Source organism: Podarcis muralis, chromosome 3 (assembly GCF_964188315.1).
Source record: "Podarcis muralis chromosome 3, rPodMur119.hap1.1, whole genome shotgun sequence".
Lineage (NCBI taxonomy): Eukaryota > Metazoa > Chordata > Lepidosauria > Squamata > Lacertidae > Podarcis > Podarcis muralis.
This window is the reverse complement of record NC_135657.1, coordinates 40,552,489-40,567,038: the sequence shown is the minus strand read 5'-3', so window position 1 is coordinate 40,567,038 and position 14,550 is coordinate 40,552,489. Positions and strand designations below refer to the sequence as shown.

The window sequence follows — 14,550 nt, the reverse complement described above, 5'->3', positions numbered from 1 at the left end:
AATATTTGGACAACAGATTGGGGGAGATTTCTTTTTAAAGAGAAATGTATAGCATATGTATAGCATATGTATTTGTAACACAAATAATTATAAAAACCACAGGTAGGAAGCTCCATCTTGTGATTTCCCCTTTGTTTTCACATAGGAAGGATTATTACCGTATTTTTCGCCCTATAGGACACACTTTTTGCCCTCCAAAAAATGAAGGGGAAATGTGTGTGCGTCCTATGGGGAGAATGCAGGCTTTCGCACTGACCCCTCTCGCTCTCCAGGCTTCAGGAAGCTATCCGCAAGGCTTGGGGCGGCAGCCTGCAGCCCGAAGCACGGGGCGCGCTGCGGAGCACACCCCGTGCTTCGGGCAGATGTCTGCAAGCCTTGCGCACCCGGCGGGAGGTCCCGCTGGGCTTGCAAGGCTTGGGGCGGCAGCCCGAAGCACGGGGCGCGCTGCGGAGCACGCCCCGTGCTTTGGGCAGATGTCCGCAAGCCTTGCGCGCCTGGCGGGAGGTCCCGCCGGGCTCGCAAGGCTTGCGGGCGGCAGCCTGTTCTGGGGGCTGGCGTCAGGGGAAGCTCGGGCTTCCCCCGCCCCAGCCCCACGCCTGGGGGGGAATAAGATTTTTTTCCTTTATCCCCCCCCCCCCCAATCTAGGTGCGTCCTATGGGCCGGTGCGTCCTATAGGGCGAAAAATACGGTACTTCTTGTAAGGTTATCATGCATCATCTAAAAAACATCTTCGCTTCAGAACACATATACAAAGCTGACAGAATAATAGGCAAAAGCTCAAATATCAACTAGTTCAGATTCCTTTAATTCAGGAGTAGGGACCCTTTTTGGCAAAAAATGTCAGATTGTTATTTCCCCCAGCCATCAGACCTGTCGGGCCTGAATGTCACAATGATGTCAGGTGACTGCAGAGGCCTTCAGAAGCACCTTCCAAAGCCCTATTTTGCAAGCACTACTTGATCAACCCATCAAAGGTGCCTGCAAAACACCCTTTCAATTGAGGGCCCCAAAGGGTGTAGTTTGGCCAAAATAGAGAGGTCTGGCAGTCCTGATTAGGCCTCGTTTTCTCAAGCAATAGCTCTAATGCACCCCTTACACACACACACACACACACACACACACACACACACACACCAGCAGCAGCCCTCACCTTCATCTGTTCTATTGATTTCTTGTTCAATAAGCCGTGAAGTACTGGATCTGGTGAGAGACATGGCTGACTGTTGTAATCCAGGCAGATCATCAACATCTCTCAAGTTAGCAAGCATATCTTGTAGTTTTGACCTGTTGGGCCCTGGCCAAAAACAACAAAATGTGGGGGGAAAGTTTTGCAAACATTAATAAAAGTAGTGTTACTATTAACTAACAAGTTGCACCAACAATAATGACAATGAGTGCTATTTATAGCAAAAGAAAAAAGATGAACGTGAGTCAAATAATGATTCCTACTTCCACCAGTAACTAAATTTATGGCATGAAATGAAGTGCTTTAAGAAGGAAGTGATGAAAACTGAGGTTTTGCACACACACTTCTGTTCACTGCATGGACTTGCTTGAGAAATGTAAAATGCATCCAAGTGACAGCAAATAAAACAAAAAATAATTTTATTTTTTCCAAAGACTGTAACACTTGTGAGTTAATTTTTTTGCACAAGTTTTCAAACTTTCACAAAATTGTGCAGGACTGTGACTGTGCCACAATCTAAACAATGACAATTACTTTAAAAAATTGAAAAACAAAAAGAATCAAGCAAGAGTCGCTGGTTTTGTTCTCCCTGAAACTACATGTGGTGAAAACCCATGCCCTTCTCAAAACTTACCTGCATTTTGCTCCATCATTTTCCCACATCCCTGTTTTGACTGTTTTATATAGGACTGAGGCTGAAACATATCTTCGGTAGTTTTTCCTGTTGTAAGTTTAATTAAGAATGGGAAAATATCTTACCCACAGTCCATAACCGTTTTTCCTAATCTACTAAATAATATAACTATTTCTAGTCACCTTAAAGTGTATTCTAAGACAGCTCTGAACTTAGCACACTTCACAAGGACTTTTTACAACAGCCTAGCAAAATCACAGCACTTTCCTCAAATTATTCGGTCCAAATCCTGCCATAATAATAACAACGATTTGTAACGACTGATATTTGTTGCAGACAAACAATTCAGGATTTTGCAAGACTACAACAAAAGTGCTTGTCTGCAAATATACAAAATTCTATAGGTGTGCACATTCATTAAAGTTATATATGCTTTACAGCTGAACATTCATGCCCCTAGATTTCCACTTTTAACCTTTCTGTCACCAAATATAACTGATTTATCACAGTTACAAACTATTCTAGATTATGCATAACTGATGCATCTTCCAAGAGTGTTGGCCCTGAGCAGATGCTTAATTTCTGTAATGGCAAAACGCTACTTGATTTCATTTAATTAAGATTCATAACCAGTTATTTTTCATATCGGGAAAAGCTGGGAGAGGGGGAAGCAAATTCCATTCTTTCATCCATCACTCTTGTTTAAACATTTAGCTCTTTAGTTCAGAAAGAATAGTGGAATGGTTTTAAAACCCAATTTGGTTATACACATAATAATTTCCAGTCAAAACAAATGCCTCATCTCAAATTTAAAAATCTATTTCTTTTCTGCCAGGTATGCCACTCTATTGAGCACCAACTTCATGCAGTCCTCTGTGTTTTAATTTTATCTCATCCTGATCAATAGTCTGCTACTCACCAAGTGAAACACATTCCACCAATCATGACCTGCTTGGCATTTGGCAGCCCCCACCTCAGTTCTTTTAGTTTTAGGTAGGGAGCAAAAAAAAAGTTTTAAAGTGAGAGCCTCTGGCAGGCTACACTAGGGACTAACCTACACTGGTAGGTTATAACGTTAAAAATGTGTTATAAAAATGTGACACCAGGGGGCGATGCAGAGCTGCGAGTCGCCAGCAATGGAAAAATGGATTGAGTGATATATAACGTTATTTTTAATTAATGGTTTTACAGATCAATGTAGCTCCAGCCTATGTTGCTAGTGGGCTGGATTCAGCATGACGAGTTGCAGAGGCCCATGCTCTAATGCAAAGTGCCATAAACTCCTGTGGCCTATGCTACCTATGATATTCAGACCACGTATCTATCCATGTTCTATGCATGAGTCTCAACATTTAACAAGCTTGTAGTGAGTCCCAAATTCTGATATTTTTTGGGTGGCGAGGAATGAATGGAAAAGGGAAAAGCAATTTGCCAAACCTCACAATGGGGAATCTAGTAAAGAACTTGAATTACTAGATCTTGTAGCAATGACTAAGGCAAGAGCATATCCCCTCATACTATGGGCCAGCACCGATGAACAGGAGAATGAATACTCCTGAAGTAGGCCTTAGGATCAATGGATAGGACTTCATTCGGCCAGCATAAAGCCTGTCCCAGTCCCCTTAGCTGAATTGGGTGGGCTGGCAGAAGCCTTAGGGTTTTTAAACAAAACAGAATGTGGCAGGCTGCCAGGAGATCTGGACATTGTCCCAGAAAAGTGGCTAACCCTTAAATGATGTTTTGGAGGAATACACGATGTACAGCACTTTGAAAGAATGGTTTGCAAGGTGACAGGGACAAGTTACTTGTGTTATTGCTGCTGAAGCATTTCTCCATAACCAAAAAACTTAATAAATAGGATTATCCACTTCCTTCTTTTCAATACTCAGATGTAGAATACAGGGAATCAATGAAGTGGTTATGCTTCAGTAAAGCACTCTCAAAAAATTCAAGGAGGGAGACCTGTATCTCCTCCTTTCCCTACAACATCTAGGGGAAATACAGGTAACTTGCCAGGTATCATATTTTAGAGTTTACCATATTAAACACAGCAGAAGAAATAGCTGATGTAAGGAGGACTTTCTCTCAGGTTTGTAAATGCATGATGAATGAGTATTGCAATTTGAGCAACAAAATAGAGGAATATATTCATCCAGATTTCAGACTCTATTGTGCCTTTTGCCATTAGGCCCACAAGTAATCACCAAATATATTTTGACACTACCAAAATTTGGTACTGTGATCCAATCATAATATTTTTTAGCTGAAAAATTATCTGTTCTATGATCTTAACAGTGCTAACACTACAAGGCTGCACAGACCAAAAGCCTCTGCAACATGCTGAAAGCTAGCATTTAGCAAAGTCCTCCCCAAGAATAATGGGGAAAGCTAATACTGTAATTTTTAAATCAATTTTGCAAAGACTAGCATTAAAAATTAAGCATCTTACTTTTTTTTTGTTAATCTTGATTTCTGTGTGCATTTGTTCCATATAATTGCTACCCAAATTTTCAGAATACAACTGCTGTGTATGACATATAAACCTAGGATTTTCATATTAAACATCTGAAAGGGTTGCATTGCACATTTTGAGCACACAGCTTCTACATAATGGATTTATATTGTAAGAGATGTAACACAGAAAGGAAGTATGACACACAGGGCTAGAAATTAAACTTCAAATACCAATCCAATTGTTTGCCTGGTATAAAAATAGCACTCAACCGAATTAGGCGAAGTTTGATGAGGACTTACTGATATTATTAAAAGCCTGGTAAGATTCCACCTCCCCCCATTTCGAGCCCTGCATTCAAATTATGAGGATAGCATGACTTGCATGTAGCAAACATTACATAGAAACAAGGGTAGAAATTAATTTGCTTTTATCTTTCACTTCAAGTTAAGGGTATGTCCAGACCAAAGATTCAGTTATCTGCTTGTCTCATGAGCTGCTCTTTACAGGTTTGCAGTACATACATCTCCTCTTCTTCTCCCAGAACTATATTATTTCTTTTTTAAAAAAACAGCAACTGCTAAAGATATGCACTGTACACCCTCCTATATACACACCCTAACTTGTCAGATGTGCTGAGGGGAAGCATGAGGTATTTCCACTGGATGGCAAAGTTTATAACTTCATACAAAGCTGTTTGCTTTGTTTGGAAGGAGTTGTCTCAGGGCTGCCAAAGGGAAATAAACAGTTGAACGTATCAAGTGATGGGATCAGGTTAGTCCAAAGGCCTGTGCATGGCAAGTAACTTCTTGCATGCTATCAGAACATTTTTCACTCTCCCTCAGTTTCAAAAGCGTTTTGCCAGGTAGCATTGGGGAATGCTGTTCAATAAAAGCAAATGCAAACCCAAATCCTTGGGTACATGAAAATAGCTGAATGGTTCTCCTGATCCAATTTGCATTGCCCACTGTAAATGACAGGGTGCACGCACAGACTAAACTAACTTCAAAAATTAGATGGAATGATTAGCAATCATTTACTGAAGCATTAAGTTCTGCACAAAGATTCCCAGAAATACAAACCAAGAGAGATCACACAATCAACAACAGCCTCTATGGTCTCTAAGTCAAGCAAAAATTGGCTGGTTTGGACAAACCTTAACAAGAAGTGTTTTATGGTAGCCAAAAATTAAATATTAATATTTTAAAAGCATCCCCCCCCCCGATACTTTATCCAACTGGATAAAAGCAATGACCCCCAACACCTCTGGATTTTAAGTATCATTAATTTCCACCCCTGGTAACTGTGAACAGTAAAGCAGTCAGGAGCAGCAAAGTAAAAGAGTAAGTAGTTTGAGGAAAACATTGAAAGAAAGATAGTATTGGTGAAGTGAAAAGAGGCAGGAATTTATGAATTTTAAGGTGCAATGTTTTCCACTTACTCTTCACCCCCTTTTTCCCCTTGCGCTCCTTTTTGTATTGTTCCTTCAGTTTGGTTATTACTCCCTGGTCCACATTCCAGGCTTCAGGCATGAGACACTGGTCTTCCTTTTCTAGACAAAGTAAAACAAATGAAACATCCTCTTTATGTCATTTATTGATTTGATACTGAAGAAGGCAGCAGCTGCTGATCTATAAGTAATTTATTTATTTTGCACTGAAGGCGGCAGAGGTTGCTGATCTATACATTTGGGGTTTTTAAAGGCAATGATAAACAGTGCTGCAGTTGAAGGCAAATGGTATGTGCTTCTTTTCACATGTTCACCTTGTTCATATGGAAGGGGGAGTGTTGTTTAGCAGAGCAACAGGAGAAGAGCCCTGAACCCTTCCCCACTCAATGCCATGCCTTCCCTCAGTGTTGTTCCAGCTCCTTTTCTCTGTTCTCAGCTCACTGCTGTTATCAGAGTCAGAAATAGGATAAAAGCTGCTGGAGCAACTGATTGCAGACAGATAAAGCATAAGTGGGGAAAGAGTTCGGCACTCCCCTCGCTGCACAGCTTGTACTGTTAAAAGTAAGATCCACCCACCCCTCTCCGCTTTATAAATGGACTGAGCCAAAATATGAATGCTGGCTCCACCACAGCTCAATTGAGCCTAAGTGCTATTCTATTTCACTTGTTCAGAAGTCTTCAAAAATGTAATTGGGGGTTGGTGTTAGCAATAGCCAGTTTCTGATCCCAACCCTTTATTCATTCTGAGTGAAAATACTTCATTTTTAATGTAATTGGTAATTACTTCAAACATTTCCCCTTTCAGTCTTCACTGTCTATGTTACTTGAGTCTTTGAATACCCACTTACTTTTGACTGGGTTTCTCTTATGTTGCGCAACATAGGTAAAAATAAATTACTAAAATTCTTTAGTAAGAAAACGGGCACACCGCTGTATTAGATAGTAACAAAAACAGTAAATCTAGGCATTATTCTTCAATGTGGGCGTGTCTCCTTTCAATAATGGTGTTCAAGAGCTGTAAGAAGAACCTGGTCTCATTCATACAGTTCAAATTATGACATTTTACACCAGCTATAGATAACGGAAGGCACACAACCCAGAGGTCCTGTGGTTCCACAAACCACACTTTACACCAAGGCTGAATCTTAGGCTGCATCAAAATGACAAGCACCCTCCAACTAATGTAACATGAGAAAGCAAGTGGAATGAAGGTACTTTAAGCCCAGGGGTATCATCTAATAATAGGTTCATTTAATAACTAATTTGGAGACTGCCACATTACTGATCCTGCAAGTCAATTCAGAGTAGCAAAGTCTACCACAGGACTTGGCACATTTTCATACGCCATGCTGGTGTCGCATAAGCCAAGTGAGCATGCTTAACACTCGCAAAGGATTCCATCTGAAAGCACACTTAAATGTACGTTCTGTAATGACATGTAACACAGCATTTTGGGAACTGTTTTCCAAGCGCAGGCTGAACTTCAGAAGAATTTTGCAACTTGCCATCTGCTTATACAAGAGTGTCTGTATTACAATGAAGCCAACATGGAGCACTGTAACTCATCATCATCATCATCATTAAAATTTCTATACCGCCCTTCACCCAAGGATCACAGAGCAGTTTACAATATAAAAACACAAAAATGCATAACATAGTAACAAAAACTAATACACCTCCTAATTATTATTATTCTTTACTCTCAGCAGCAGGAAGCCAATAAAAAAGGTATAGATTGTTTGTGTTTCACGTCCCTGGTGCCAACCACTTGGCTGTGTTCATGTCAGGTGCACAACACTGCTGCTACCTCTGCAGATCTTATGAAATGGCATTCCACCTGTTGTTACTTTTTGGGAGGGTCACAAGGAGAAGGGAGTTGCTATAATTACACATAACCCCAGATATTGTGTAGAAATGGCATTCTGACTTGTCCTAACGTGTTTTTACCTCTGCTTATACATCACCTGTGAGAACACATTTAAAAATTCATTCAAGTGGCTTTTTGAAAAGTAACCCATTCCAGTGTTTTGTTTTGTTTTGTTTTTAAAGTCTGTTTGTCACATGAGGCAAATCTTGCTCTAATAAACTATATAGATTACTCAGATGTTTTCTTTCTTCCATTTCTGAATACTGATGCACAACAGTATCCAGCTCTCAGATTTCACGTTCATAGCATATGCATACTTACCTAGGATTAAGCCCCACAGAATTTGGTGGGACTTCCTCCAGGTAAAGCATGCATGTGATTGGGCTGCCAGAGTCAGTGGAGCATAAGGTATGATGGATTCAACCTATGCCATTTGAACAGGTGTGGGAGAAAGAAAAACAAAACATAGCCAGATGTGGAGAGGATGGAGCAGAGGAAGTTCAGCAAATGGAGGTTACAAAATCCAAAGGCTGGGAAGCTAAGCAAAAAGTGATCGTCAGGAAGCAAGTAGCTAATAAAGTAGGAATAGATGCAGAGTTTACAACAACAATGCCGGATAAGAAGGACCAACCAATCATGATTGCAACAGAAACTGGCTAAGAGTGAAGTAACTGGAGTATCAGCCAGGAGGAGAGCTCCCAAGTAAAGGAACATCTCTCTCTCACACACACACAAACACACACACACAGCTCAGAGGAACAGTAAATATGGATAGGTATGAGTTTATAAAGGATTACAAGAATATCTGCAGGAAATGGGTTAGTATGATGGACCCTTCAGAAACAGATTGTAAAGGCAAAGGCACCATTTCAATCCCGTTTCGAATTATTTGTATTTGGCCACTCTGGAAGAAGTGAAATGCCATCAAGGATGCCATCAAGGAAGTGCCAAGTAAAAATAATGTATATAACAACTGACATGTAAGGAGACAGATATTCTGCGTTTTAGACACCTGCTGAAAACTTCTCTGTTTACTCTGGTCTTCCTCAGTTGTATTTTGAGTTTGCAGAGATACAGTCTACAAAAGAAGCTAAATTACGCTTCATAGTTTTTATTTGATTGCTCTTATATTATTTATTCTTATGTCCTCTTGTTCACCACTCACCAATATTCTATATTAAGCATTTTATACATTCTTAAAATCTTGATCTGGTAGGCAAAGGGAGTGCAGAGAATGAAAGTGAACCCAACATACAGAACAGGCTTCAGAAGGAATGGGAAGCCCCGACACTGCATGTCAGACTCCCATCTGGCCACTTTGCCCTGACACAGGCTCACGTTGTCTGCCATTTCATTCTGTTTTTTTACTCTACCATTTCACTACCTGAAGTCATGAAGCTAATGCCAAAGCAGACTCTGTGGGGCTTATTCTGGCCCAAGGGCTTTAACGCCGAGAAGTAGCAAGTGGTGGAGTTGGTCTATGTCTTGGTCGTTCTCTTATGTAATGAGATTGAACCAAGTGTTTTTTCCTTCTTGGCCAACCAATGAAACACATAAAGTCATGACAGGCGCATGACCTACAACGTTCTCCTATTGGGCTACCTCTACAGCCAGTTTCTGTAGCATTGCATGGCTAAGGCACTGTATCTGTCATGTTCCTAAGGAGTCTGAAGGTTTTGTATGATGTTTTAGTGGCATCCCCAAAGAATAGCCAATTTCCTTACAGAACAGAGTTTTAAAAGTTACATCTTACAACTAACTCAAAATATTCATAGAAAATGATAACTTCAATAAAATAGTGTATTTTATCTAGATAAAATACAAAGGTGGGGAGGATCTGGCAGGGCTTGTGTCACCCCAGAGCTACAGCAGCATATCCTCAACAATATTACAACGGCTACATTTTTTTGCATTTAACCAAGTTCCTGCATTTCTGAAGAATTCCTTTTTACTTCCTTACCCCAGTCTGTGCCGTCTCCTGAACTTCTTGACTCTCCATCTCCTTCATCGGATGTAGCCAAGAAATCAAACTCCTTCAAGGCCTCTTCAGTATCTCTGTCTTCACTGCTATCTGATAGCACCCTTTTCCTCACAATCTATGAAGGACAGAAAATGAAACATTTGTGTCTGTATTATTTCTACATATCCCTAAACTCGGGGGGGGGGGGACAGAAGAGAAGGATATATACATCACTGTTCATTTTAAATCTAACTTAAATACTAATGTACTATATAATCTTTAGAACACTAGGGAATTTAATCTAATTTAATCAAAGCCGTGTGTAAATTGTAGAGGAGGAGGCCAAGCTAGGCTTCTTTTAATTGGACAGGAGGTAGCAATACAGTACTAGAATACTATCTGTCAGGCCGACTTGCAAAAATGTGCCACGATTAAATCCTTGCATTTGCTCACACATGATTGGAATATATGCCATATCATGATTTTTAAGATCCCATCACTGAAAGTCTTGTTCTATGATTAAGAGTTCTCAGCCCACCGTTGAAGTGTCCATGATTGTTCTCTCTCTTCCATCAATATCATCATCTTCGTCCTCATCACTAAATTCTGCTGCAGCATTTTCAAGGAATTTAAATGTCTCTAGCAGCGAAGCAGAGTCTGTCAAATCTGGTTTCCTAGATAAAAATTAAAATAGCAGCAAAGGGTTATTTTGTCTGTTTTTCTCTCTTCATTATGTTTAACAAAGCCAAACACATAAAAAATATAGGGTAAATGATATAATTCTCCAATGGATCTGCAATTTCTTTTTAATATATAAATGTTCTTATTTATTTTCATAATAAAACCAAACATTTACAATATAAAATTTGGCATCCATGTCATTATACACAGCATTGGTTTGAAAGAGTTTTATCATTAGTCCAAGTGATCTCTGTGTGTGTGCTACTGGAACTTCAGTTTCACATTCATAAATGTATATTGTGGTGCACAACAAAAGCTAGAACGAGTCTCATGGCACCATCAGGACTAAAAAAAATGACAGTACACACTCTTTTATAGACTACAGCCCACTCCATTCAATGCACAAAGCATAACTCTCGGTTTGAAGGTATACACACACAAGCAAAGGGGAAAACTGTAAATGTTTTGAGCTAAATTACAATGAAATATATAATGTATATTCTGATAATTCAATTAGAACTTAAATGTATGCAAAATATGCAGTGATACTTCACCACAGCAGCAATTGGTTGATTACTCAATAATGCTAAGATGCTTCCATTAATGTGTTTCATTACAACTTAACTCCAGCTTTCCCTATTTTCTTTTACACGTGTGTGTGTGTGTGTGTGTGTGTGTGTACATACTACATACATACACATACACACTCCTCTGTCTATTTAGGATTGCAATTCAAGCAACTGGAGTTCACAAAAGCTTGTGACGCAACGAATTTGTTAGTCTTGAATGTACCATAAGACTTTAACAGCTATTTCTATGAAAAATGACGGTGAAGGGGCCTTTTATTACATTCTGGGCTGGATCCAGAGATCGCATGAGCAGAGTCCCTGGTGCCCCTAAAAATGTGCTCAGGAAGTTAGAATCCCCTCTTCCTCTTTCAGTGAATGGCAGCCTCCACTGGATTGCCAGCTCTTCCATTTGCAGAAGGCTACCTCTTGATCCAAACTCTTTACATTTATTTACCACACTTCGTTTAACATGGACTCCACTTGAGCAAACACTTTGAAAAGTGAAAATTTGAAATTATCCACTTTTAGAAGAAAACACACACACAGCACCACAAGCAGCACTACTTTCGAAAATGAGCATATGTGAATCCACATTTCAACAGACTAGCCAACCACTACTAATCAGCAATATCACAATTCTCACATTGATACCTGAAATTGTCTTCTTTTTTCTTGAGATTAGAAAGCAATGTCTTCACTGATATAGACAGATGCTTAAACCTCCAGTTTCTAGATTACTACTTGGGACAGTGGTGGGGGAGTGTTTTGGTGTGGTTTTTTTTAAAGAAGCAACTTGCTGGGCTTCAAGATTCTCAACACATGGTGAGGGGGACCTTCTTGGACAAGAATAAAATAAATGAAGCCGCAGCTGCAGCTCCCCAAACACCTAGATTTACTGATACTTCCTTCAGGTTTTCCTAAAGAAACTAATTGCTGTTTTCTTCATTCACTTAGTAACTATTAAATACATTTTCTCTTATCCAGATGGTTGTATTGTTTCTTTTCCTGAAACTATGAAGAAAGTTGAGAATAAAACACTGCTGGGATCCAGAGTTTGTGATTTTGTTCTTAAATGTGCACATTTTCCAGCTACAAGTCTCTCTTATTTAACCCGTCACTTGATTCCAATTACTAGTTAAACACTAAAATGAGAAGAGGATTCATTATTATTTCTACACTGCATTTTCATTTAAAATATAGCTTCAAGCATACTAGGAGGCTGTGTGGGTAACCAAGGCAGTGCAGACAAGCAATTTTTCATTATGCAACAAAAGGCAGTAAAACAAGGAAAACGGGCCAGGTCATAATTAATGCCATGTCAGTCAGGGTATAGAAAAATGTAAAGGAAAGTTAGCAAGGCTACAATTTTTAAAATCTGAAATTTCAAGGGGGAAAAATCCCATGCATGTTTGTCAATATATTAATAGGGCCAATAGTGCAATCCTATGCTCAAAAGTGCATAAGATTGCAGCCTAAGTGTCTCAAAAGTTCTGGAAACATACATTCAGATTTAACTGTAAGCCACCCAGAGAACTTTGCTATTGTGTGTCCTATAAATGTCATAAAACACATTGTCTTCTGTGGCTAACTAGCACCATATTGTAGAAACATTACAATATAACCTTTTTCAGAGATATATGAATATTTCTGCATGTGGTGGCAGAAAATAATTAAAATAGCTGCCTGCTCCTAAGTCATGTCTGCTTGGAATCTACGAATTGGATATAATATTTAAATGGGATTTATGCACATGCAACCCTACACACATAATTTTAGGGGTAAGGCTAATGCCAATGAGACCCACATACATTTGAAGTTGAGTTTAGGTAAAGATATCTATGTGAACATGAGGCAGTCCAGGGAAGTGATAGGTGCACACAAAGTGATCCTGTTCTCCACTTTATGCAGACTTTACACACTGGCAGGTATGCATAAATGGTGGACATGAAGCAACAGTAATCATACTAACACTGTTAAAGCGAAAATCTTGCTAAAGAAATGATATTCACTGTCCCATACAAGTCTCAAGTGATGAACACATTCTGAATTCTTTTATACACACTGCCCAACAAATTATGCAAATATCACATTGATTAATACAAAATTCTTTTAAAAATGCAGGTAAAGTTTACTGACCAGATAAACAGAAATATCACAATGTGCAGAATCATAATATTGAAAATCAAATAACATCACACAGCAAAATCCAAGAAGTATCATAAGGTTTATCTTTTAAAAGTAATAATCATATGACATGTACACTTATTCTTCTATTACATACTTATGAGTTACACAGAAAAGGGCTTGTTACATCTTTTCTATACACCTTCCTTAGGTCTTATCTCAATTTTTTAAAAAAGGATTACAATTCTATAGTTTCTTTGTCTGATGAAGACTTGAGGTGGAGAGTAGAGACAGCACAACAGCAGAATACCTAAAACATCAGAAAGGGCGCAAATGTGGAAGAGACTCGGATTCAGCTACAACTTTTATTATTTGTGCTTTAAATCAATTTATAAGCCTAAGTGCTGATCAATATTCCCAATAATGCTATGAACAAGAGACCCCTTCTGGCATTCGGCAAATCAACTTTGTGATGTCACACAGTCAAATCTAATTGTCACATGATGTCATCACTAAGACCATTCCATGTGAGATCAGGAAACATGATCTTCACTTTGAATTGGCTTTCTGATGCTGCAATGCAGCTAAATCTGATTGGCTAAGTGATGTCATCACATTTACAACATGATTCTTGACTGGCTTTTGGTCAGTCCCAGGAACATCAAGTGGCAGTAATAAGGGAAAAAAGCACCAAAATAGCAATATAGAGCCCTAATGTTCTGCTCAAAGAAAGTGGCTTTCCCACTTCCTCCTGCCTTGTGACCTCAGAGCACACTTCATATTGTACAAGAATCTGCAGCTACTGGCCAGGGTGGGCGAGATCAGCAGAAACCTATGTCACTCCTTGGGCAACTGGAAGTGTTTTCAGCTCATGCAAGTTGTTTTGTTTTAGCTGAACCACAGGCAGCAAATAACAGAAGGAAGTGTGGAACCAGGCCTTCAGAGTGGTGGCACCTACCCTTTGAAACTGCCTCCCGTTACACAACAGAGAGGCACCATCTCTATCATCTTTTGGAGCCTATTGAAGACCTTCCTTTTTCAAGGTTTTAATCCCAGTCTGTCTCAGATTTGAAATTGTTTTTATATACAGAATTTGTCTTTAATTAGTGTTCTGACATATTTTATGGGAAGTGATTCATAAACAGAATCAATTAGATAAATGAAAATAATATATGCAAAGCGCTAGTCCTTGGGCATGTTAGTATGAACTGGAAAATACCTGGCACAACCCTAATCTTAAAATGTAAGCTTAAAAAAAAAAATCAGTCTCTGCTTTCTAGAACAGAGAACTAACATTAAAACTAACATTATTATTACTGCAAGATCCTTTAGCAAGTTCCGATATTTGTGTACATTCAGCTTTACCATGAACCTCTTGGAAGGAATTTCAAGTTGGAGTTGAGTCAACTAACAACTTTTATCAATTATAAAACTCAATCTGCAAGACAGTTGAAAGGTGCATTTTCATGAAAAAAGAAGTAAATCATTTATTGCTTGAAAAACACCTTAAACATATTACCCGATAAGATTTACAAATGTTTACAACAATGCTTCAAAGTCAATTTGAAAATCAGAAATGTTACATGGGCTAGGCTTTATTACTGCACACTGTGCATCAGATAGCAG

General features: G+C 39.1%; 1 protein-coding gene across 3 annotated transcripts in view; it reads right to left on the bottom strand.

Annotated features, from left to right (window-relative positions):
• Positions 1 to 14,550, bottom strand: part of STRN (striatin) — a 53,261-nt gene that overhangs the window by 21,413 nt on the left and 17,298 nt on the right. Inside the window, exons 6-10 of one of the 3 annotated variants that reach the window (XM_028724209.2) lie at positions 10,089 to 10,224; positions 9,551 to 9,686; positions 5,715 to 5,825; positions 1,822 to 1,908; positions 1,152 to 1,295 (exon numbers count right to left, since the gene is read on the bottom strand). In XM_028724209.2, the coding sequence (XP_028580042.1) occupies positions 1,152 to 1,295; positions 1,822 to 1,908; positions 5,715 to 5,825; positions 9,551 to 9,686; positions 10,089 to 10,224 (614 nt within the window). The remainder of the gene's footprint in view (positions 1 to 1,151; positions 1,296 to 1,821; positions 1,909 to 5,714; positions 5,826 to 9,550; positions 9,687 to 10,088; positions 10,225 to 14,550) is intronic. The other 2 variants (XM_028724210.2, XM_028724211.2) reach the window with 2 other exon arrangements.